Here is a 27,466-nt window from a genome sequence, read left to right on the forward strand (position 1 = left end):
GTTAGATACACACACACACACTAAAGAATACATGTTAGATACACACACACACACTAAAGAATACATGTTAGAGACACACACACTAAATAATACATATTAGATACACACACTAAAGAATACATGTTAGATACACACACACACACACACACACACACACACACACACACACTAAAGAATACATGTTAGATACACACACACTAAAGAATACATGTTAGATACACACACACACACACACTAAAGAATACATGTTAGATACACACACACTAAAGAATACATGTTAGATACACACACACTAAAGAATACACTTTAGATATACACACACACACTAAAGAATACATGTTAGATACACACAGACACACACACTAAAGAATACATGTTAGATACACACACACACACACACACACACACACACACACACACACACACACACACACACACACACACACACACACACACACACACACACACACACACACACACACACACACACACACACTAAAGAATACATGTTAGATACACACACACTAAAGAATACATGGACACTGCGTAGACCACTGCTCATGGATGGGGGGGGATAACTCTGCATGCGCAGATTTCCCAGGGAGTGTCTTCTAGGTTGATCACGGTTTATCAATCTGCGCATGCAGAGTTTGGGAAGTATGTGCGGAAAAGTGTCTATAGCTCGGCAGAGAAAGTGCCGATCGACTTGCAGTTGGTCTCTCCGTGTTCAGGAGACTCAGGCGAATATAAATTTATATTGGATCGTGTCTCCAGCACCCCCACAGCCGTAGCTACAACCACTTACGTCAAGGCTCTCATCAACACTCATTAATTTTATCCCCCCACTCTCTCTTCCATGAGCTGAAAATACCGGAAGTGTTGCGGTGGTCTATGCTGCTTACTGAACCACATACAACACCCTCCATCCCCCGGTGGTCTATGCTGCTTATTGAACCACATACAACACCCTCCATCCCCCGGTGGTCTATGCTGCTTACTGAACCACATACAACACCCTCCATCCCCCGGTGGTCTATGCTGCTTACTGAACCACATACAACACCCTCCATCCCCCGGTGGTCTATGTTGCTTACTGAACCACATACAACACCCTCCATCCCCCGGTGGTCTCTGCTTACTGAACCACATACAATATCATCCATCCCCCGGTGGTCTATGCTTTACTGAACCACATACAACACCCTCCATCCCCCGGTGGTCTATGCTTTACTGAACCACATACAATACCCTCCATCCCCCGGTGGTCTATGCTGCTTACTGAACCACATACAACACCCTCCATCCCCCGGTGGTCTATGCTGCTTACTGAACCACATACAACACCCTCCATCCCCCGGTGGTCTATGCTGCTTACTGAACCACATACAACACCCTCCATCCCCCGGTGGTCTATGCTGCTTACTGAACCACATACAACACCCTCCATCCCCCGGTGGTCTATGCTTTACTGAACCACATACAATACCCTCCATCCCCCGGTGGTCTATGCTGCTTACTGAACCACATACAACACCCTCCATCCCCCGGTGGTCTATGCTGCTTACTGAACCACATACAACACCCTCCATCCCCCGGTGGTCTATGCTGCTTACTGAACCACATACAACACCCTCCATCCCCCGGTGGTCTATGCTGCTTACTGAACCACATACAACACCCTCCATCCCCCGGTGGTCTATGCTGCTTACTGAACCACATACAACACCCTCCATCCCCCGGTGGTCTATGTTGCTTACTGAACCACATACAACACCCTCCATCCCCCGGTGGTCTCTGCTTACTGAACCACATACAATATCCTCCATCCCCCGGTGGTCTATGCTTTACTGAACCACATACAATACCCTCCATCCCCCGGTGGCCTCTGCTTACTGAGCCACATACAACACCCTCCATCCCCCGGTGGTCTATGCTTTACTGAACCACATACAATACCCTCCATCCCCCGGTGGTCTATGCTGCTTACTGAACCACATACAATACCTTCCATCCCCTCCTTACTGAACCACATACAACACCCTCCATCCCCTCCTGATCAAATGTATGTGAACCAGATGACATCTGCTCATTATGCACATATTGCTCAATATCTGTACACATTGCTAACTCTTTTGATATGTGAATACCGTAAAACTTAAAATAAAATTTTATAAAAAATAGTCCAAAATAGATGCCTCTCCCAACCTCTTAACACATTGACGGCCACAGGGATTAGAGGGGCCCACTCTATAAGGCCAGCTTATCATAACATGGTTTAACTATGCATGAGGGTGTTTGTAGAGCTAAATCTATACTTTATATTATTGCTATCTGTCCATTGTCATTGTCAATTGACACTATAAACCGTCCCTTCAATATGCCTTAAATAAAAGAAAATGTCATCAATACGTTCTCATTTGATAGCGTCTTGAATATGAACGATGAATTGAAAATGGGGGACCCTGATGTAAACAAGACGAAAGTCTTTCTTTCTCTGGTCTGCATCCCCTTAACAATTGTATGTATTTAGCTGTACTGTACTGTACCCATTCTGCAATCTGTTAATACACTTTTCAATCAATCAATCAATCAATCAATCAACGTTATAGCAGAATGTTCTGGGGTATTTCCTGGTAGGCGAGATACAGGGCGCTAAGCTAATAACGTTAAATCGAATGGCGTTTCGGCTATAGACAAGCTAGAGCTAAAACTCAAAATGCATATTGTCGGTATCATGGTCCACCATGAATGCATGAAAGGGGGGGGGGGCGGGGGACGTCGTTTCTGATTATTGATTACCAATAACGGCATTAGCCTCAGTAGCCTCATTCGCTGACCGGGTGGATGGCTATCAAAGCAAGGCCCGACCAAGCTGAAATTGACGTCAAATCGCTCTTACCTGTGGCCGGTTGGACGGCAAAAAGGATTTCCCAGTTATCGATCGCCATCTGGTAGATCCATATGTCCATTGGCTGATGCTATATTCCTTTACTGCATACTGAATTCAGCGTCCCAAAAACTATTCCAGGCCATCGGCTACACGCATAGCTTTAAGGCCTCTGCATGCTACAGAAACTTCAAAGCAACTGCAACACAACATCGACAAAGCAACGGTGTTGCAGACATTCTGCCTTTATGCTTCTGCAACATCGATGCGCAAAGTTAGTTTAACTAAAGTTAGTTTAGGTTCGTGTTAACGTTAGATAATGTACAAAATAAACGTATTTCCGGTGCTTTTAGACGTCGCTCTTTTATTTTGAAATCCCCCGACCGGAAGTGTTATAGTGTCTGTTGCTAGCAGCTTAACTTCTGTTGCCCGTTTCTGTGCTTTTCGAGCTAACGTAACATTAGTCTCCAACGGAGAGGAGAGAAAAACCTCGGCTCACATGCAGCTCAAAGTACTACCTGTTGGAATAAATTAATTGATTGATGTTTAACTTGTCCCTGTGTGTGTCCAGTCATTTCGACTAGCAAATGTTGTATTTAACGTTACCTCAGGATACCATTGTATTTAGTTGGTTAGCTATGTAGCTAATGTGGATAGCATTTTGAATAGCACCAATGCTAGCTGGCTGGCTACAGCTTTATTTACTAAATTATGGAGGCTTTTTAATCGTCAAGGTAAGAGAGGATTTGTCATGATCAACTGAAGGCGTATGCTATGGAACAATATGTGCTTGGGTTTTCAGAAAAAGGCCAGCTATGTGACGCTAATTATTTAGCATCAACGCTGGCTGGTTACAACAATGGAGGATGGTATTCTCTGCGGGACCAATATTATTCTATGACAGCCCCGCCCCCATTCGCTAACCAACCAATCACTGCTACGCAATATCAACGCAGCGGTTGTTTAGATTAGATTTGGGTGAAAGGTACGCAACATCCTCACAACACAGTCTACAAGACCCTCTACAACAGTGGTGCCCAACCAGTCGATCGCGATCGACAGGTAGATCGCGGGCTGATTTCAAGTAGATCTTAATTAATAAAATTTTATTATAAAATTTTTATTTATTTTTCTTTTTTTTGCTAAATCAACTCTTCCTCTCCTTGTTAACTACAACAAGCAATGCTGTTTGTTATTTAAGATGAGGTCGGACTCGGCACTGACAGATTTGTGTTCATTATGCTGCTTTTATAAAGCCTCAAATGACGGCTTACAATATACAATTTTGGCTGGTAGCTCTCGGGCTAGGTGGTAAATAAAAAAGTAGATCTTGGTTCAAAAAAGGTTGGCCACCCCTGCTCTACAACAACTGCGTTGAAATCGCGCTGATGTTGTGTTGAAGTTGCTTTGAAGTTGCTGTAGCATGTAGAGGCCTTCAGGCAAAAAAAAAATCCATTCATGATAAAAAAAAATTAAAATACCGGTCTGTAACAGGGAACACTGCATTATCGAGACAGCGCCCTTACGAGGTTCTGGACGGTAATGCACTTTTCTGAATTCCAAGAGTAGGGTAAATCTGCAGTGCCGCTCTGTGACATTGAGTAGGATATTACAATGGAATAAAAGCCAAAACAACCTTACCACGTATATTAGTGTTGTCACGATACTGGAATTTCTAACTTCGATACGATACCTTGAAAAGTATCGATATTCGATACCATTTTCGATACCACAGGGAAAAGATTTTAATCTTAAATGTAAATTTCTTTATTAAATTTCTTGTTGCTGGTCGGTTTCTCCTCACCTTCTCTCTGGTATTATAAGAGAAGAGAAATATAACACTTTTAAAAGCCTTTGTTTCTCTTTAGATCAGACATTTAAAAATAACTAAATTATCTAATCTAATCTTAGAAATTAAGTCATGTTAATAGTACTTTGATTGAGAACTTTATTAACAGATTGCAGAATGGGTACAATACAGTACGGCTCAATACAAAACAACTGCTAAGAGGATGCAGACCAGAAAAATACTTTAGTCTTGTTTACATCAGGGTCCCCCATTTTCAATTCACCAGGAATGCGTGTTAAGCATAACAGCATCTAAGTTAATTTACTTCTGACCATTATAGTGAAAGTATTTTCCTATGAACTGAAACTCATAAGATCACATAAGGCTAGCATCATTGGCGTTCAGTTACAGCTATATAGGCCAACGTTAACCAGCCAGCTACTGCACTACGAACTGCCAGCTGGCTACCTTTAACAAAAGCCAGCTAGCCAGCTACTGCACTACGAACTGCCAGCTGGCTACCTTTAACAAAAGCCAGCTAGCCAGCTACTGCACTACGAACTGCCAGCTGGCTACCTTTAACAAAAGCCAGCTAGCCAGCTACTGCACTACGAACTGCCAGCTGGCTACCTTTAACAAAAGCCAGCTACTGCACTACGAACTGCCAGCTGGCTACCTTTAACAAAAGCCAGCTAGCCAGCTACTGCACTACGAACTGCCAGCTGGCTACCTTTAACAACAGCCAGATAGCCAGCTACTGCACTACGAACTGCCAGCTGGCTACCTTTAACAAAAGCCAGATAGCCAGCTACTGCACTACGAAGTGCCAGCTGGCTACCTTTAACAACAGCCAGCTAGCCGGCTACTGCACTACGAACTTCCAGCCAGCTAGCTGGCTACCCCAATCCACAACAGCCAGCCAGCCAACCGTACAAAATACAGTCTCAGCCAATCACATCGATTTGTACAGTTAGTTGGCTCCACTCCATTGCGAATTAAAAGATGCAGCCAGCACAGACCATATTAGCTGGCTACAGTTGCTGGGTGGCTAATGCTAGCTAGCAGCAGCTGCAAAAACGAACTCCAATGGTGGTATCAGCCGTTGATATGAGCTATCAGTAGCTAGCCAGCTAGTCAGCTACATAACGTTAGACAATGCCTCGTGCTTTTATCTAAAGTGAATAGTTTACTCTGCCATTTTCAAGTGATGTTGAAAGAGGAGCTGCACTCTTGCTCTCTTCAGAGCGAATGAGAGATGTTGACACTAGACAGGTCTGTGGGGAGGAGGGGGAGGGGCAGGGGCAATGCACTGGGAGCAGCGTGTGTGTGCATCAACAACTTGCTGTAGGATGAGAGAAGACAGCGTGCCAGCTGGTATCGATAGTGCAGAAAGTATTGATATTGCGGGAAATTAGTATCGAAACTGTTTTAAATATTCAGAATCGATATGTATAGAAAAATCGATATTTTTGACAACACTAACGTATATATATACATGGTTGGCCCTCAAGCGTTGGATCCGAAACACGTATATATACGTGGTTGGCCCCGAAGGTGTTAACGTGCCTGTGCGCGGAACGCACGAAAGTCACGGCACTTTGCGAGCATCTAGCGGCACCGACATTTAATTCACGTCATAAATAGATCAATACAGACTATAGTCATGTTGTGTTTCTTTTTCAAATGTAGCCAAGAGTAAAGACCCTAACCATATCAAAACAGCAGTCAAAGTGTATATTTTCAGCACTACATTTGTTTAGCAATGATTTTAAGTGTTATTATCTAAATATGAGCTTAAATGCATTGCATCGGAAACCAGATAATTTAGATGCGAGGACAGGAAGCCGTCTTGAAATCGTTGTAGTAGAAAGAGGAGACCCAGGGCTTTCGATGGATGTCTACATTTCATAAAACTACACTACCCAGCTCACACATAGGCAGCCTAACCATTTTTTCTCGTACATATATTGACGTGAATATCATGTTTATATCTCATGGGTCGAACAAACCTCAACGCTATTGCCATAAAATACAACGTATATTGTTTCTTTACCTTTCTGTGAACGTCTAGGAAAAAAACGTGTCGCAATCTGATAAAAAATGCCAGAGCTATGGACATTATACAAAAGTAACTGTACTTACAGTAGATTTCACACATCCATAGATGTATGACTTGGCCATAATAAGGTAATTTATAGACCTGGTATTCTATATTCACATTTCCGGTGTGTGTCAGGATGACAAAATTCAGTACTGTATCTACAAAAAACCCTGTAAATCATCTGCCCTTTGTTAATTTTCTTAGATTTTTTGTACACTTGATCTAATAATAATCATCCTTATCCTAATAATAATAATAATAATAATAATAATTGATATTCTCCTTTGGTTCATTACAATTTACTCAAGCATAGTAACAGACACAATATTGGGAATACATTCTCTGAGGTCCATAGATGTCCCTATATACCAAGAACATGCAAGTGGAGCAATCTTCCATTTACTTGGGTATGTACTTTTAGGCGAAGATTCTGAAAATATGGCTAGGGCTTAAGAGGTTAAGCTTATCTTGATTCCTCTTTTATAGCTCTATGACTATGGTCTGTTGCTGCTTGAGTGATTGTCATGCTTTGTTGCCGACAGCGACTTAACTCTATTAATGATATGTGCAATGTTGCTGAACTGTTAAAGTTTGTTATTTTTGCAGATGATACAAATTTATATTGCTCAGGAAGTAATTTAAAGGAACTTTTGCCTGATATTGAAAGAGAGCTTGAAACTCTCAAAACTTGGTTTGATGTTAATAAATTGTCTCTCAATATTAAGAAAACTAAATTTATGGTTTTTGGAAATCGAAAAGAAATAGAGGGGGAGATAGATAATATGTGATGTAAAAATAGAAAGAGTTTTTGAGATAAAATTTCTAGGGGTAGTTATTGACCAGAAATTAACATGGAAACAACATGTTAACTATATTCAAGGAAAAATATCTAAGTCAGTAGCAATATTGTATAAATGTAAGGATATATTAAACTACAAAGCCTTGCACATAATTTACTGCTCACTTATACTTCCTTACATTTCTTACTGTGTGGAAGTATGGGGGTCGACATTTAAAAATACAGTAAATCCAATAGTCGTACTGCAAAAGCGGGCTATTCGGAACCTTTTCAAGGCTGGTTACTATGAACACACAAATCCATTGTTTATAAAGTCTCATATTATGAAATTTAATGATTTGGTTTACTATAAAAATATGCAAATAATGTACAGAGCTAAAGCAAAGTTACTCCCAGGTGGGGTGCAAAGGTTTTTTTCAACACATGAAAGAAAATATGATTTGAGAGATATTTGTAAATTTACTGTTCAGAAAGCTAAGAAAGGGATTAAAAGGAGGTGTATTTCTATTATTGGGGTTAACTTGTGGAACAATGCGGATATACAGTTAAGAATGAGTAATTCGATTTTGGTTTTTAAGAAAAAGGTTTGTAAAGCAATTTTTGAAAAATACAAGGGTGAATAACACTGTTTTGTTTGCTTTTTTTCTTTTTTCTTTTAGAATACTGTTTTGGAATCTACATTTTTGTATTTTTTATTTAATTTTTTTTAATGCTAAATTTTGAAAAACTATAAGGGTGAAAAACACTGTTTTGCTTGCTTTTTTCCTTTTCTTTTCTTTATAATACTGTTTTGGAGTAAAAAAAATAAAAAAATGTTGGTAAGAATATAGGACAGGCACATATAAGCACTATGCTTCAGTCTGTGCCTTTTTCAGTCACTGTAAAAAATCAAATATTGATAAATGATGATGTATATTGTACTTTTTTTTGATGACTGAAAAAAATAAACTACTACTACTACTACTACTACTACTATTGTCATGCTTTGTTGCCGACAGCGACTCTAAATAATATACCGGTAGTTCATCTCATTATCTTATCTGTTAAGCTTTGAGAAATAGAAAGAGCCCGTTCCTTACGTTGGTAGGTGGCCTGTCCTCCCAGCACCTTCCAGAACTCCTGGGAATCAGGACCCTGTGAGTCGACCCCCTCCTCGATGGTCTGGACCTGGCTAGCTCTGCAACCCAGGTCCCTCTTAGTCTGGATGAAGGTGGCCAACTCGGACGCCTGTATAGAACAAACATAGGGCATGTTTTAAATATAAAAACAGTGCTCAAGACTTTTTGATTTGATTTGATGTTTTTTATTTCCGTGTCTTACATACAGGTGTATGCCCAGCCCATATGGGCTTACAAGACACATAACAATAAGTATATAATAATATACTTGACCAATTACTTGACAAATGACATTGACCAAGATGGCCACAAGAACAAGAAAATACAAGAAAACGTAATATAACACAAGCTGTACGCAATGTATATAAACAAAGAAACAAGAGGAATTCAAATACAATTATATAGGATATAGTGTGTTTTGTCTCAAGTGCCATGCTTTCTCCAAAAAATCCTCCACAAAAAAACAACTCAACATACAATTCTCAGACTGCCAAAACAAATCCGGATTTACAATTAGAATTTTCTCAAATAAAGCCCTCCTCAAAGCGGTGTACAAAGGTGTTGAAGTGCCACAAACTACAGTGACCCAGCAATTGCCATCCCGTTCCCCCTCACAGACGTTATTAGGACAGTGACCGTGCTTCAGGACTCCAGGAGTCAGGAGAACCAGGATGACAGAGGGGGTGTTGAAGTGCCACAAACAGTGATCCTTTTTATATTGACATCCTGTTCTCTCTCTGTCTTATGGCACTTGTATGATGTAATATATTAAGCATTAACATATATAAATAGAGGATTAAATATATGTTTATTGTATATGCTGAAGGACCATGTATTGTATATCTTGTATCTTGTATATCACAGCAGTGCAATTGTTTCGTTCCCTGCTACTGCTGGGCGCTTTAGGAATGTAGGAGTCCGCCGGGGGCGGAGCCAGGCGTTCATGGAGTAGGTTACGTTTTCACGGGAGCTCCCTATTATTGTGCGAAATACACTTGTCACCCCACTAGTCTTTATTTTATTTTTATTTTGTTTAGTGGTCGAGTATCTACTACTTTCGTCGACCTTTCTTCAATTTTTCACGATGTCAATGGGAACCAGAGCCTCGAGCACCCCAGCCGGCAAAATGACACCGGGCCCGTCCTCGCTGTCACCAGAAATTAGTGAAATTCTCTCGGTCGTGACCAAACTCCATGCGGACTTTGAGGAACGGTTCGCTGAGGCACAAAGGAAAGCGCAGGCGGAGCTGTTTGATACCTTTCATCGGGTAATATCGGAGGAAATCAGGCTGGCGGTCGCCCCGATGAGAGAAGAGATGGAGTCGTTACACGCTACCACCGCGGCTAATGCTAACGAGCTAGCCTCGCTAACGACAGAGGCCTCTCAACAGAGCGAGAGGGTGGCTGGTCTGGAGAGCTCCCTGCTGGCTAGGCAGGCTGACGTTTCCCAACTACAGTCGGTGATTATGGATATGCAGTCCCGGGAGAGACGATACAACATCAGGATTGTCGGTGTACCGGAGCTACTGCAGAAGCTACTGGGGAAGGAAGTCCTCTCCGACCCTCCTGTGTGTGAATCGGCCTACAGAGCGGGCAAGGCCAGTCCTGGTGTGAGCAGGGAGCCGAGGCCCATCATTGTAAAGCTAAACAGGCTACAACAGAGGGAACTCATCATGCGGTCGGCCCGTGCCAGGAGGGGGGAACTCTGTCTCGGCAATCACAAAGTGGCCATTTTCGAGGACTTCACGCCAGTGGTTCAAGCGGAGAGAAGCAAATACAAAGTGGTCATGGCCAGGCTATGGGAACTGGGCATGAGGCCTACACTATTTGCCCCCGCAAGATTGTCTGTGCGGTGCAAGGGCGATGACCGTCGCTCATTTTGGACGTTGGCCAAGGCGGAGGAATATCTAAGGGGGTTAGCCGAGACGGTGGCTTGATAGCTATGTCGGGTGAGTGACTTGATGTGGTGGACCTAGATACATTGATAGGGCGGACTACGCACAAATGCTGGTTGTCATGCCCAATGACTTCTGTGACTTGCTAAATGCTGACCTCATGGTCGTACGTGTGCGTCGCCTCTATGATAGCTAGCGAGCTAGCTGGACAATGTTCATTTCAGATGCGAGTGTACGGGCTGGTTTCATCACTAGCTTGCGTGCTAGCATCGAGTTAACTAGCAGGCTATGGCTATCGCCCGCATCGAGACATTCAAGACCCGATAATGTTTGCCTATGCACAATTCAACGGTTATCGGGTCCTTATCTTACTTCTTGTATGCTTTAATTTTTATTTCCAGGCTGTTTTGAGCTTTGGGCTCCAGTAGTAGAAGGTCGGTTGAGTATATATATGCAATATGTGATAACAGGTTGTGACAGGTATAGCTTATTATTATCCCCGGGTTAATGAAGGTGTTTAATTCTATTCTTACATAGGTTATGTCATTCCAGCCGTTGTGCCTGACCAGAGGGGCTGTTACATGCTTGCACTTAGTCCATAACCCCTTTTTCCTTTTCTTCTCATTGTCGCTGTTTAAATGACATCTATTTGCGCAATTTAACTGTGACCCGATCCTGCCTTAGTCTATCTGCTGGTATGCTTTAATTTAATTTTGTTTTGAATTTTCCTTTATCCATTTATGCTATAACGTTGCGACATTAATAAGCAGACTCGGTAGTAGATGGTTACAGGGCTGATGTTGAGCTATTATATAGTAATGGCAAATTTGTCCATTATAGTTGTCTCATGTTAGGGCCTAGGCTCACGGTGGTTTTCGACCGATATCTTTATTGAATTGAATTGAATTTTTATTTGTGTTTAGTGGACTAGTGGGGGTTTAATCAGGGGTTTATCTAGAGGGGGGTCGATGTGGAGAGTGTCTTATTGGATCCATGACTCCAGTGGGAAATGATAGGAAGATGACCATCCTTAGTGGATGGGGCAGAGTAAGGGGATGGGAGAGTGGGTATAGGAGGGTTAATGCTAGGACGGGTGGGTTAGGGTTTAGAGTAGAAGGAGGGGGGGTTGTAACTGGGGTGGTATTGTTCTGTGTTTTATGTACTGTTGTCTTATATGTGTGTGATTGTTCCTCTTCTGAACTCCTGGGATTGACCGTCTGGGCCCGCCTGGATCAGCGCCTCGAGCCTCAGCCTGGCTGCACTGGTATGTTCTCTACGCATTTAGACAAATTTGACCATGGCTAAATTGAATATTTTAATTTGGAACGCTGGGGGTCTTAACGCCCCACACAAGCGTGCCAGTGTCCTTTGGTTATTGAAGAGAAGAAATATTGACATTGCTCTCCTTAGTGAGACGCATTTATTGGTGGGTGATGTGTCAAGGCTGGCAAATCGACAATATCACGTTATCTCCTCATCCTCAGCCGATGATAAGACGAAAGGAGTCGTCATAGTTACAAGACGTAACCTTGATATCAAAGTCCTGGACATGTGGTCGGACACGGAGGGAAGGATTACTATAGCAAAAGTTGAGTTCTCGCATAGTAAGATGGCTATAATAGCATTGTATGCCCCTAACACATTTGATTCAGCGTTCTACAATACAATCACGAAGAATATGTTGGAACTTACTGGATACGCTCTCATTGTGGGTGGCGATTTTAATGCGTGCTGGGATGCGGAGATGGATAGGTCCGGGTCCTCTGAAACAGGCGACCAAAAACGGTCCTCTAAGGCCCTCAGGATGTGGGCCCAGGACACGGGGCTCGCAGACCTATGGCGCATATCCAATCCCACCCTCAAGGATTACTCTTACCTGTCAGCCAGACACAAAACCTTCTCTCGAATAGACTATGCATTCGCGTCCCTTAATATGTTTGATAGTTTCGACGTCTCATTGGTTCCCCTGGCTCTCTCGGACCACAAGGGGATTTTCCTTACGGCAACCTTTGGCAGGCTCTCCACGAGAGCTCCCAGGTGGCGTTTTAAGTCAACCTTATTAAAGAACGATGATTTCTGTTCTGAATTCAGGAGTAAACTAGCTGAATTCTTGCAGATCAACGTTGGCACGGTCGAAGACCCTAGGGTCCTGTGGAACGCATTGAAAGGATTTATCAGGGGTCATGTCACAGTTTTCGCCTCCAATTTGCGTAAATCCCGGTCAAAAAAGCTAGAAGGACTGGAAACATTATATGCGGACCTATACGCATCCTTGCAAATTAACTATAGTGAACGACTAAACACACAACGTAAGATAGTCAAGAAAGAAATAAACTCCATACTTAAACAACAGTCTGAGTTCTTGATACATAGGACAAGGCAAAATTACTACTTTCACGGTTCCAGGCCTAGCCATCTGTTGGCAATGAAAATACGCTCGAATGATCAATTCTCGGATATCCCTTCGATCAAGACGCGACAGGGAACAGTCACTACTGATTCGAAAAAGATCAACGACACTTTTAAAGAGTTTTACTCACAGTTATATAGCTCAGAGGTTAATCTCGACGACTCTAAATTTGAGTCGTTCATTGGCGGTCTTGAGATACCCCACATTTCTGAGGAAGAGGCCAAGGAACTGGGGAAACCGATCACTCTTTTGGAACTGAGGGAGACGATTGCTGAAATGCAGAGGGGTAAGGCACCAGGCTGGGATGGTATTCCACCCGAGGTGTATTTAGCTTTCTGGGACCAACTGGGTCCATTGATGCTCGATATGATCAATTATGCTATCGAACAAGGGGAGTTCTCAAGAGGGACAAAGATCCCAATGATTGTGGTAGCTATAGGCCCTTGAGTCTTCTCGGGGCCGATTTAAAAGTGTTTGCCAAGGTGCTGGCCCGCCGCCTGCAGAAATTTATGACGGTATTGGTACACTGCGATCAAACTGGTTTTATCCCGGGGCACCTGGCTGCAGATAATCTTAGGAGGTTGTTGCATGTAGTCGATAACAGTAAAGTCAATACAGCTCCGTCCACAGTTCTGTCTTTGGATGCCAGACTAGAATGGTCATACCTGTGGAAGGTACTTGAGGTCATGGGTCTTGGAAAGAATTTTATTCATATGATCAAAGTCCTGTATGCCTTGCCGTCGGCAATGATACTGACAGGCAAAAATTGTTCCACACTTTTCCCAGTCTCCAGATCTTCTAGACAGGGTTGTCCTCTGAGCCCAGGACTATTCGCGCTTTCCCTCGAACCGTTGGCCCAATTTATTAGGCAATCGGAGGACATCGTCCCCATAATGATCAATAATACACCACACAAGATTGCTCTCTATGCGGATGACCTACTGATTTTTATGGATGACCCTTCCCGGTCGGCCACAAAATTATTGGGAATAATCGACGACTTTGGTAAATTGTCAGGCTTTAAGATTAACTGGAACAAATCAGCCTGCCTACCTCTTAATGAGCTGGCCAAGGCGGTGCGACTACCAGCTGATATCCCCATAGTGGAACATTTTAAATACTTAGGTATAGAGGTATTCCCCACGCTGAGTCAAACTACTAGGTACAACATCACGGGTACTTATGATAAACTACGCCAGGATCTAGACAGGTGGTCGTCCCTTCCTAACTCCTCACAAGCCCGGGCTTCCATAATCAAAATGGAATAGGATACATTTTGTTAGCTCAATGCTCCCCTTGGCCCCTCCTATAGACCACTGGCGCAAGGTACAATCGATGGTATCTAAGTTTATCTGGAATAACAAACGCCCGAGAATTAAAAGAGCTACTACTCAACGTAGAAAACATGATGGGGGCCTCGCAATCCCTGATTTTAAGCTTTATTTCTGGTCCTTTTCACTGAGACCTCTGATGTGCTGGCTAGACCCTGTAGAGGCTGTATCTTGGCGCTCCTTAGAAGCGGCGGCGGTTTAACCGCTAAGATTGCAGGTTGTAGTGTACTCCACTGTCCCTATTTCGAAATGCCGACTGAGGTATGGACCGATCATAACTCACGTGATCCAGACGTGGCGTAGTGTACAGAAGTCGTGTGGGGTAAAATGCCCATGGCACCTGGACTCTCCAATTTTTAATAGCCAGCAACTACTTATTGGGCACAAGCCGGTTAATATTCCTCAATGGCAAAGAAGAGGGGTTCATACTCTGGAGGATATTTATAATAAGAACGGCCTCCGTGCGTTTCAGGACTTAAGAGATTTTTATGATCTTCCCGGCGAGTCCTTCTTTCTTTACCTTCAACTAAGGTCAGCGCTGAGGGCGCATGGCATGCCGTGGGCTCAAGCTTTGCAACCACACCCCTTCCTCAGGCTCATAGTGGACAGGACGACCTCCAGAGGGTTTGTCTCAGACTTTTATACGCTCTTAATTCAGTCCACGTATAAAAATTTATCATTGGATACAATATGGCGTGTGGATATCCCGGAGTTGGACCCCGAGTTTGACTGGGATGATGTTTGGGCAAATGTGGCATTGTCTTCCCGCAACCCCAATCACCAGCAAATTTATTTTAATTATATTCATAGGACCTATCTTACACCTAGGAGGCTATTTGCTATGGGTCTGGTAACCGACTCCCAGTGCACTTTGTGCTCTCAAAGGGCCGCTGGCACTTATATGCATATGTATTGGGATTGCCCACCAGTGGCCCGCTTCTGGAGATCAATAACGGACAAACGTTCAGATCTGTGTGGATTAACTATCCCATTCACAGCTGTTACGCTACTCCTGAACGATATAACAACACTACCCGCGTCCGTACAACTGAAAAGGGTTGTCCTGGCGGGCGTCACAGCGGCGAAGAAGCTAATAGCAATGAGATGGAAGAAGCCTGAGAAGCTCACAGTGATTAACTGGTCCCTAACACTGTTGGATGTGATTTATCTTGAGATATCCACGGCGCGGGTGATTGGGGTGGGGCAGGCTGGTATTGACCTGTGGTTTGCAGCAGCTGAGAAGGTCAGGACCGCCGTGTGCGGCTGAGCGGGGTTGGGGTGAGTGTTCGGGGGAGTCCGGAGGTCTCGTGGGAGGTGGAGGAGGAATTGTCTTGTCTGTCTTGTCTTTTGTCTTGTCCTTCTTAACTTTAACTGGGGGAATATTATTGGGGGGGAGCTATTTTGCTGTTTCTTCACTAGTTGGGCACTTTTGCACGATTCCTGTGAGTCTATGGAACACTCTGTAGGTTTTTGTTTTTCGAAGGGGTTCATTGTTTTGTATTTCTGGTCAAGTACTCAAAAGCAGCGTTTTCTACCTCAAGATCTTAAGATGAGAATTTAAGACATAAGTCTTATTAATATAGAGCCACACGGCCGGGAAACGGTACTGAATACTGGGAAAGGCCATTTGTAGGATAGTATCCCCTTAAAATGTAAAGTTTAAAATTTTAAATGTTGTACTCTGTTTTTATAATTTGTTATTCTTTTATTATTGTTTCTGTTATCTCCCTGTGAAGTTCTGTGTATTGTTATTATGGTTATTGTATTGTAAAAAAAAAGGAATGTAGGAGTCCACCGTGTGCTGACCTTGAGCTTCTGTAAGGAAAGTGCACTTTCTGCAGCGTTTAACCTTTTACTATCACACTACCGATGGAAAAGCCATCATACCACGGGTGATGATTTAACTACATGCGTGATGTGTAAACATATAACCAATGATTAAGTATATGTTTATAAGTATATGTTTATTGTACATGTGTATATATATCTGTATATATCTGTATATATCTATAAGCTCAGACCAGTGCAAATTGCACAGTCATGACATAGATGCAGATGGAGCCTTAGGGAGTTTCCACAGTACCGTAATCCGTTTCAGTAAAACTGTTACTATTACTTTTTTAAGTTACTACCCATTGTAGTAGAAATGAGCCAATGGCAGAGACAAGTTGAAAGGAGGAGTGTTTATCTTTGAGCCAATGACCAGACACAGTTGAAAGGAGGAGTGTGTATCTTTGCTGTGTATAAAAGGGGAGGCCTGGCTTGCTTTAGTTACTTTTTTAGCTCCTTTTCAAAGTCGTGCGGTGTAATTGGGACTTGAAAATTGGATGTTTTGACTGTGAGCTTTTCCCTATGATGGCATCACTATCTTTTCTGTTTTAGATTTGAAGAGCTGTGCTAGGCTCTTAGCTAATCTTCTGTGATGATTTTTAAACCAGAGAACTTCTTTGTTTATTCTCCTGGATTGGATTTTTCCAAGACAGTATTATTGTAACTGCTTTTTCTAATAAACCAAACTTTGTTAAATACTTTCAACTCGTGGACCGCATTCCTTTACCACTCTTATCATGATCTTTCAAGATGCTGGCAACGCCCTGCTTTCATCTGAGGTAAACAGGAGATAATTTATGTCCTGGTAGCCTGAATACAGATTAAATCAATTGCTGGTTACTGCTTCTAGCTGAAGTTATATCAATGACTATTCAGTCATTCTTACGTCTGTATCCGGGTTGGATACTTTTTGTATTGAGCGTGTTTTCGACCTGGTCTTATGGAAATGATTATTAATATTATACGCTAATAATACACTATTATTAATAGTACTACCTATTAAATAGTATTGCTGTGAATATGACTATTCAATGAAAGGAGTTTTCCCAAGCAGACAATCTGTTTATTACAAACAATGAAGAGGTTAACAACTCTTATACGCTTATATTTCATATGAAATGGATAAAACTAACCAGTGACTATGAAATAAGCGTGATTAGGATTAGTAATTGACTCGAGAACTTGGCGAGTTTAGCACCTCACTGGGGGATATCGAGCGGCCACAGGGTTTTATCTCGAATCGGTGTTGAGATAGATAGAGACACCTGTAGCTCTTAACATGGCGTCCCTGGTTTAGGGCTGAAATCGGTATAAGATAACAGCCAAATTACATAAACTAGAATACTGCCAACAGAGAACTCTGGAATAAACAGATTACAGAAGTGAGTTTAAACCTTACTTGAATGTGCTCTTATCAGCACCTAGGAAGTCCCTACCTTCCGCTTTAGAATGCGCCAGGCAAAGGATATTGATCTGTATGGCACCAGAATTGTCCCTCTCAGAGGAAAACAGTGGCAAATTAAAAGGCGGCTGCGCTTTTGTGGGCGTTGCTGATGGAGCGGTTAAAGCCTCAAAGTTGGATAGAAGACAGACAAGAGAACCCTCTCTCTAATGACACTGGATACAGACAAGAGAACCCTCTCTCTAATGACACTGGAGACAGACAAGAGAACTCTCTCTAATGACACTGGAGACAGCCAAGAGAACCCTCTCTAATGTGACTGGAGACAGCTTAAAGAGTTACCAGCGCAATCATACAGGCAAAAAGCCCTGCTACTGTGACGGATGTGGAACCTGCTACTGTGTGTCTGGCAGTTTAAAGAGTCACCAGCGCAATCATACAGGCTGGCGTTGTCGGCAGGCGGAGTGGTTGCAGAGACAACTTCAACAGGAGAGGGCCTACCTCGTGTCTCTACAACAACGACAACAACAACTGTTGAAGAGTACTGACTTAATGCATATATAGAATAATAAATCAGAACTAAAGAAAGACACCAGGCAGGCTGTGTTCAGGTCGGATCTCCGCGGTTTGAGGAACTGTTTATTCAATGAGTTAACAATGAAGTTTCAACCAGTCCTAACATCATAATCTCAGAGGCAATACTTATACTCTCATTCTTGGCATGTTTACAACCATAGGAGGGTCATTTTCCTATTGGTAGGATCTGCAGTCTACTATTTCCTTGGTGGAGATTTAGGGGGTGTGAGTTACATGAGATGTGTTTTTCATTGTAACATCGCAGAAAGCCGAGGGGATTTGAGGTAAAGTTTAAGTGCTCTTTCAAATCAGTCAACTGAGTATAAGAGAGACTGGAGTCTCTGACACGGTCAACTGTGAAAACACAAAGGGCCGGTTCATTCGAGCTTGCTGAAGAGTGCTTGAAGAGTGCTTGCTAATGGACAAATGACGTTCTCAGAATATACAAGTGTCAGACATTTCTTGTCTGTTAATAACTCAGGTATTTATCCAGCTGCAATATATAAGTTTACATATATTGCATTTGGAACCTGGCCAACACTTTCTTTAAACCCATATGTGTTTTTGTAATGACCGGTATTCATATGTGGATGTAATCTATTTTATAGGATGTTGGTATATTTATATTGGCATTCTGCCACCACAATCCTCCCTTTCATGGCATTGCCATGAATATGTACTACTTATCCGTGATTTTGTCATGTACTATATGTACATATATGTACTAGTGATATTTGTGTACTAATGATTCATATATAATAATGATTATGGTGTGATAATACTTCACATGACTAAAATGAATGAGTATAAACATAATACCTGAGGTACTCATATACTATCATGCAAGATGTACCTCAGATAATACCTCGGATATACAATACATTTTTCATTAATGAAACACTCCATTAGCAAGAGGAAAAACCTGATACCGCAGATTTTGTTACAGGAAAAGCTTGTGCCCCAGTGTCTTCCTCTGGACACCTGAAATGCTGTGTTTCATTGTGACATCGCAGAAAGCCGAGGGGATTTGAGGTAAAGTTTAAGTGCTCTTTCAAATCAGTCAACTGAGTATAAGAGAGACTGGAGTCTCTGACACGGTCAACTGTGAAAACACAAGGGGCCGGTTCATTCGAGCTTGCTGAAGAGTGCTTGAAGAGTGCTTGCTAATGGACAAATGACGTTCTCAGAATATACGTATATAAGTGTCAGACATTTCTTGTCTGTTAATAACTCAGGTATTTATCCAGCTACAATATATAAGTTTACATATATTGCATTTGGAACCTGGCCAACACTTTCTTTAAACCCATATGTGTTTTTGTAATGACCGGTATTCATACGTGGATGTAATCTATTTTATAAGATGTTGGTATATTTATATTGGCATTCTGCCACCACACAACAACAACAGCAGGCTAACTAGCCAGAGCTAACAAGAGCTAACAGCAGGCTAACTAGCCAGAGCTAACAGGAGGCTAACTAGCCGGAGCTAACAGCAGGCTAACTAGCCAGAGCTAACAGCAGGCTAACTAGCCGGAGCTAATTGGAGGCTAACTAGCCAGAGCTAACAAGAGCTAATAGCAGGATAACTAGCCAGAAGCTAACAGCAGCTAACAGCAGGCTAACTAGCCCGAGCTAACAGGAGGCTAACTAGCCAGAGCTAACAGCAGCTAACAGCAGGCTAACTAGCCAGAGCTAACAGGAGCTAATTGGAGGCTAACTAGCACGAGCTAACAGGAGGCTAACTAGCCTGAGCTAACAGGAGGCTAACTAGCCAGAGCTAACAGCAGCTAACAGCAGGCTAACTAGCCAGAGCTAACAGGAGCTAATAGGAGGCTAACTAGCCCAAGCTAACAGGAGGCTAACTAGCCAGAGCTAACAGCAGCTAACAGCAGGCTAACTAGCCAGAGCTAACAGGAGCTAATTGGAGGCTAACTAGCCCGAGCTAACAGCAGGCTAACTAGCCAGAGCTAACAGGAGCTAATTAGAGGCTAACTAGCCCGAGCTAACAGGAGGCTAACTAGCCAGAGCTAACAGGAGCTAATTGGAAGCTAACTAGCCCGAGCTAACAGGAGGCTAACTAGCCGGAGCTAACAGCAGGCTAACCCTCCCCACTCCTCCAGACCATAACACCAGACATCCTCCCATTCCTAACTGCAACCACTCAACTCGGGGGTGGTCCCTACCTCCCTAAAACAAGCCAGAGTCACGCCCCTCATAAAAAAACCATCCCTGAACCCTACCGTCATAGGCAACTACCGTCCTGTCTCTCTTCTCTCCTTCCTTTCTAAAACACTTGAACGTGCTGTATCCAGACAACTTACTGCTTATCTCTTACAGAATGACCTCCTAGACCCTAATCAGTCAGGCTTCAGGACTGGTCACTCCACAGAGACAGCCCTCATTGCGGTCACAGAGGCACTTCACTTAGCAAAAGCGAAAGGCCTCTCCTCTGTCCTGATTCTCCTAGATCTATCTGCAGCCTTCGACACAGTCAACCACCAGATCCTCCTCGCGGCCCTCGCAGGAATGGGAGTGGCTGGCTCTGCGCTGACATGGCTGTCATCATACCTCAATGACCGCTCCTACCAAGTGTCATGGAGAGGGACCCTGTCGGCCACCCGCCCCCTGCGGACGGGTGTCCCCCAGGGCTCGGTTTTGTCACTGGGTAACATTATCACGTCTCATGGCTTCTCCTACCATCCTTCCTCTCCTTCCCTCCCTCAGATATCCACGTCTCTGAGCGGATCTCGGCCTGTCTGTCCGACATCTCAGCCTGGGTGACGACCAACCACCTCAAACTGAACCTAAGCAAAACAGAATTGCTCCACCTGCCGGCCAAATCCTCCGCCCTGACCGACCTTTCCATCATAGTCGAGAATGCAGCTGTGACCGCGTCCCCGACCGCCAAGAACCTTGGTGTTGTCCTCGACGACCAGTTGAACTTCTCTGCTCACATCGCAGCGACAACCAGAACCTGCCGATTCCTCCTGAGCAATGTCAGAAGGATCCGCCCCTTCCTGACAAAAGAAGCCACCCAACTCCTCGTCCAATCAACAGTCATCTCCCGCCTCGACTACTGCAACGCACTGCTCGCTGGCCTCCCGGCCACTGCCACTAAGCCTCTTCAACTCATTCAGAATGCAGCGGCCCGTCTGATCTCAAACCTACCGAAGTCGGCCCATGTCACCCCACTTCTTAGGGACCTGCACTGGCTCCCCATTGCTGCACGAATCCGCTTCAAGGCCCTCGACCTAGCATACCATGCGGCAAAGGGAACCGCTCCCGCCTACCTCCGGTCAATGGTCTCTAACTACACACCCTCAAGACCCCTACGCTCTGCATCTTCTGGCCGCCTCAGACCTACTCCTATCCAAGCTCCGGGAGGGTCATCAAAGAGAAGTCGCCTATTCTCAGTCCTTGCCCCACAATGGTGGAATGAACTACCCACCCCAGTTAGGACAGCCGAAACACTTCCAATCTTTCGCCGTCGACTAAAGACGCACTTCTTCAACCATTATCTGAATTAAAAATAATAAAATAAAAAATAAAATAACTAACTAACCTTACTGTCATGCACTTGTCCTAATAAACTAACCTACACTGTAGCACTCAACACTTTGATGAACATTGTTGCTCAGCTGATAGAGTTGTGCCCTTCCTGATGGCTTGTCGTACAGAACATGTAAGTCGCTTTGGATAAAAGCGTCAGCTAAATGACTAAATGTAAATGTAAACTAGCCAGAGCTAACAGGAGGCTAACTAGCCCGAGCTAACAGGAGGCTAACTAGCCCAAGCTAACAGCAGACGCTAGCTCAGAAGAAGCTGGCGCAGCAGACTCTAGCTCATAAGAAGCTGGCGCAGCAGACGCTAGCTCATGAGATGCTAGCTCATGAGAAGCTGGCACAGCAGATACTAACCCAGGAGATGCTAGCTCATGAGAAGCTGGCGCAGCAGATGCTAGCTCAGGAGAAGCTGGCACAGGAGACGCTAGCTCAGAAGAAGCTGGCGCAGCAGACGCTAGCTCAGGAGATGCTAGCTCATGAGAAGCTGGCACAGCAGATACTAGCCCAGAAGACTCTAGCTCATAAGAAGCTGGTCCAGCAGACGCTAGCTCATGAGATGCTAGCTCATGAGAAGCTGGCACAGCAGATACTAGCCCAGGAGATGCTAGCTCATGAGAAGCTGACGCAGCAGATGCTAGCTCAGGAGAAGCTGGCACAGGAGACGCTAGCTCAGAAGAAGCTGGCGCAGCAGACGCTAGCTCATGAGATGCTAGCTCATGAGAAGCTGGCACAGCAGATGCTAGCTCAGGAGAAGCTGGCGCAGCAGATGCTAGCTCAACAGATGCTAGCCCATGAGAAGCTGGCCCAGCAGACGCTAGCTCAGGAGAAGCTGGCACAGGAGACGCTAGCTCAGAAGAAGCTGGCGCAGCAGACGCTAGCTCATGAGAAGCTGGCGCAGCAGATGCTAGCTCAGGAGATGCTAGCTCAGGAGAAGCTGGCGCAGCAGACGCTAGCTCAGGAGAAGCTGGCGCAGCAGATGCTAGCTCAACAGACGCTAGCCCATGAGAAGCTGGCGCAGCAGACGCTAGCTCAGGAGAAGCTGGCACAGGAGACGCTAGCTCAGAAGAAGCTGGCGCAGCAGACGCTAGCTCATGAGAAGCTGGCGCAGCAGATGCTAGCTCAGGAGATGCTAGCTCAGGAGAAGCTGGCGCAGCAGACGGTAGCTCAGGAGAAGCTGGCGCAGCAGACGCTAGCTCAGGAAAAGCTGGCACAGGAGACTCTAGCTCAGAAGAAGCTGGTGCAGCAGAAGCTGGCACAGCAGACGCTAGCTCAGGAGATGCTAGCTCAGGAGATGCTAGCTCGCATTTTGAGACACCTCAAAGGACTGGAGATCCCCGAAAGGGCCTCAATGGCCCAAATGATGGAAATAGAAGTAAGGACCCCGGTCAAGATCCAGGGGAAAACATGGTGGAGAAACTAATCCCACAGGTGCGAGACGGGAGCATGTCTCTCACTGTTGCAGCAGAATCAGTCATACGTGGAGCACCTATGCAAGGAACATGCTTACTGCTTGAAAAGCTATTCATGGGTGTCCCAGGGGGTAACCTACTGGCAGCCAGATGCGCAACATGGTCACAAGACCAGTTATGTACTGAATGTATGCTGTATGACCAAGTCAAAATGCTTTCTCAAAACAAACACAATAAGGGGTTAAGGAAAGGGGAGAACCCGAGAGATGAGAAGGCTCAACCTCTGCCTCCCAAAGCCCAGCAACAGCCACCGGCTAAAGCTAAACCGACCTACTCAAAAAACTACAACAGGGGGGCCTCCCGGGAGTTCCCCCCGAAAACAACCCAGGAAAGAGCAGGGAAAACGGAGTCTTCCGACACCAAATACCTATCTGCAGACAATTGGGCGTCACTAACCCCAGAGCAGCAAGCTGAGATGAGGGCAAAAAGGGAGGAGTCCAAAGCCCGGAAGGAAAAACATCAATAGTATCCTTACCTCCTGGGGCCCTGACACATGACACTCGAGCCTGGGGAGAAGAAGACCGGGTGACAGGGAGTCGGTTAACCCTCAATATAGATCCCCAGGAGAGGCCCCTGCTGAACGCTATTGCAATCAAAACGCAGGAGACTGGTGGGAAATTAACGTGTCAAGTAGGAAACTACCAATACCTAGTAGACACTGGAGTGGAAATCTCCCTGCATATAAATACACCCATTACCAGATCTATAGAAAAGGAATTGGGTAATGGGACCATCGCCCTCATGGGGACACAAGAGAAACATGGGATATCAGGAGGGGTAGGACCACCTAACTCTGGACCCTGTTATCCCCGAGAGGACCAGACCAACTGTGCAAAGAGGAGAAATCTAGCGCAGAGGGGAGGGAAATGCTCATGTCCAGCTTAGACCTGATGGGTCCTCAGCATGGAGTCTATGTCAAGTATATGAGGCTGGTGGACATACGGAAAGAAATGGATAAGGCAGTTTTGGAAGAATACTTCTCTCTAAGATGGTATTCTGTAACTTTTTTTAGCTCCTCATTCAATGTCATGCGTTGTACGAGACTTGAATAAGGCAGTTTTGGAAGAATACTTTTCCCTATGATGGTATTCTATCACTTTTTGAATGTTAGATTTACAAAGCTGCACTTGGCGTTCAGCTCATCTTTCGTGAGGAATAATATATAGTATTATAGTTCTTCGGGAAGAAACATGACATAGAATACTGCATTCAGTATGTACAGGTTTTAGATATAATGTGTAAAGATGTCTGTCTTTTCTCTAAACCAGAGTAAAGAGGACAAAAATTTGTAATCTATTTCACTCAAAGGCAAGGGGGTTTCCTGACAGCAACCATTTGGTAGATTACACCCGTACACTCACCAGTGACTATGGATTTACGAGGAAATGATTATCTGATGATTATCATTATTTGCTTGCTAAATAAAATATAGACCTTGCAACTCTCATCGAGTCTAGCGAATTTGACGTGGGGGGCAAGGCGAGCATCAGACCCTCTGTGTTTCGACGGACTTATCAGATTTGAGGGGGCCTGGAAGTCTCAGCGTGCAGGACGCTGTGTGCTGGACGGTCAGATCACCGGTTTATGAGTCTGTCAAACTGATTAGGAGGTTCTGGGGCTTAGAACATCCCTGAGTTGGGCTTTATACTAATTTAATAGGTATTAACAGCCAAGAGAATATGAACTGGAATGACTGCTGTCAGGAGCCTCTGGAGTGAAATTAATCACAGATTTGAGTTAAAACCTTACTCAAGATTGAGCTTATCAGCAAGCAAACCTCTCCCACCAAGACTCCTCGTAATGCGAGAGATCTGGAACAATGAGTGACGTAGATGGTCTGCAAAGCGCAGCAGACAGCCTAAGAGTTAATTGGTAAAAAATATATCAGGAACAAGAGAGGGTTGATAAGAAACAACTTGAAGTAGCGTTTACTCGCGACTAGCAGCCTAAAAAAAAGGCTTAAAGTCAAAACTTAGAAAGCTCTACTCGCGACTAGCAGCCTAAGAAAGGCTTAAAGTAAAAACTTAGAAAGCTCTACTCGCGACTAGCAGCCTAGCACGTCAGTACACCAGAAGAGACCTCACTGCTGTAGCACGTCAGTACACCAGGAGAGACCTCACTGCTGTAGCACGTCAGTACACCAGAAGAGACCTCACTGCTGTAGCACGTCAGTACACCAGGAGAGACCTCACTGCTGTAGCACGTCAGTACACCAGAAGAGACCTCACTGCTGTAGCACGTCAGTACACCAGAAGAGACCTCACTGCTGTAGCACGTCAGTACACAAGGAGAGACCTCACTGCTGTAGCATGTCAGTACACCAGAAGAGACCTCACTGCTGTAGCACATCAGTACACCAGGAGAGACCTCACTGCTGTAGCACGTCAGTACACCAGAAGAGACCTCACTGCTGTAGCACGTCAGTACACCAGGAGAGACCTCACTGCTGTAGCACGTCAGTACACCAGAAGAGACCTCACTGCTGTAGCACGTCAGTACACCAGAAGAGACCTCACTGCTGTAGCACGTCAGTACACAAGGAGAGACCTCACTGCTGTAGCACGTCAGTACACCAGGAGAGACCTCACTGCTGTAGCACGTCAGTACGCAAGGAGAGACCAGTACACAAGGAGATCGACAGTACAGTTCGAACCTGAAGGGTCAGAACCTGCCCTATCGCAGGCCAGGAGCATTCTTAGACGGGTGGGCTGTCCCCCGAAGTCGGAGGATGACTCAGCAAGTAGCGAACAGGAGTATACTGATCCAGATCAGGACTCAGAAATGGAGGAAGACCGGGATAGGTCAAGCTCCAGAGCATCCTCAAGGTCCTCATCTCGGTCAAGATCTAGGGAGAGAGTTCAGTACCCAAGGGACGAACCTCCTAGACCTCGGAACAAGAGAGCTAAACCGGTCAAACTGAGACCTATAAGCAAGTCACTCTCGGGCTTGACCTGGAGCTCAGGATTGGAGGACGTCTCAGACGAAAGTGAAGGAGAAATGGCAGGCGATGGAACAGGGGATATTATGCCCGCATATCCTGTGACATGGAGACATGGGCCTGGGACCAAGTTACAAGGCGACGAGAGCCCAGTTTGGGCCTGAAAGATTGAAAAGAAATGTGTCCTCTGTGAACTGTCTCTGTGATGTCCTGCGTGGCCTACGGACAGGGTCACACGACCAGGCCAACCACGCTTCAATAGAAGACTGCTGCTACAATTCAACCTACCTCAACCTACCTCAAACTACGGCAGAGATCCAAAAGAGGGGGTGACCATGGAACTATGACATTGTGTTCTTCAGACGGCAACAACTGGTGCATTGGACAAGAACAACAGATGCAAGTATTCCCGCCAGCTACCATGTGACGACGTGGCTTCTATCCTGTCGGGCCGTCCAGCCAGGGAACCAGGATGACAGAGGGGGTGTTGAAGTGCCACAAACTACAGTGACCCAGCAATTGCCATCCCATTCCCCCTCACAGACGTTATTAGGACAGTGACCGTGCTTCAGGACTCCAGGAGTCAGGAGAACCAGGATGACAGAGGGGGTGTTGAAGTGCCACAAACAGTGATCCTTTTTATATTGACATCCTGTTCTCTCTCTGTCTTATGGCACTTGTATGATGTAATATATTAAGCATTAACATATATAAATAGAGGATTAAATATATGTTTATTGTATATGCTGAAGGACCATGTATTGTATATCTTGTATCTTGTATATCACAGCAGTGCAATTGTTTCGTTCCCTGCTACTGCTGGGCGCTTTAGGAATGTAGGAGTCCACCGTGTGCTGACCTTGAGCTTCTGTAAGGAAAGTGCACTTTCTGCAGCGTTTAACCTTTTAACAGCCGTCGACTAAAGACGCACTTCTTCAACCATTATCTGAAAAAAAATATATATATATAATTCTAACCCTAACTAACCTTACTGTCATGCACTTGCCCTAATAAACTAACCTACACTGTAACAGGCAACACTTTGATGAATATAGTTACTCAGCTGATAGAGTTGTATCCTTCCTGATGACCTGTCGTACAGAACTTGTAAGTCGCTTTGGATAAAAGCGTCAGCTAAATGACTAAATGTAAATGTAAATGTAAATGTATATTACTACCACCCAAATCACGCGCGCCTGCCTGACCACTGCCAGTCTTCCGGCCATGGGAGGCACTAACGTGATACCCGGCCTGGCGAGGGCGGGGCTGGGGGAACATGCGCTGCGACCCCAAGGGCCTCGAGCTCCCCTGCTGACAACCTTTGTTGTTGACAGACACAACACCAGGCTCACCAAA

At 44.6% G+C, this 27,466-nt stretch overlaps 1 protein-coding gene across 1 annotated transcript in view; it reads right to left on the reverse strand.

Moving 5' to 3' along the window:
• The window catches only part of LOC311239495 (supervillin-like), a gene marked incomplete at its 5' end in the record, with an annotated part of 302,875 nt that overhangs the window by 85,594 nt on the left and 189,815 nt on the right, over positions 1-27,466 (reverse strand). The window contains one exon of the mRNA XM_084327801.1: positions 8,656-8,803. Coding sequence (XP_084183927.1) covers positions 8,656-8,803 — 148 coding nt within the window. The remainder of the gene's footprint in view (positions 1-8,655; positions 8,804-27,466) is intronic.

Source organism: Notolepis coatsorum (assembly GCF_963971535.1).
Source record: "Notolepis coatsorum genome assembly, chromosome: 13".
Lineage (NCBI taxonomy): Eukaryota > Metazoa > Chordata > Actinopteri > Aulopiformes > Paralepididae > Notolepis > Notolepis coatsorum.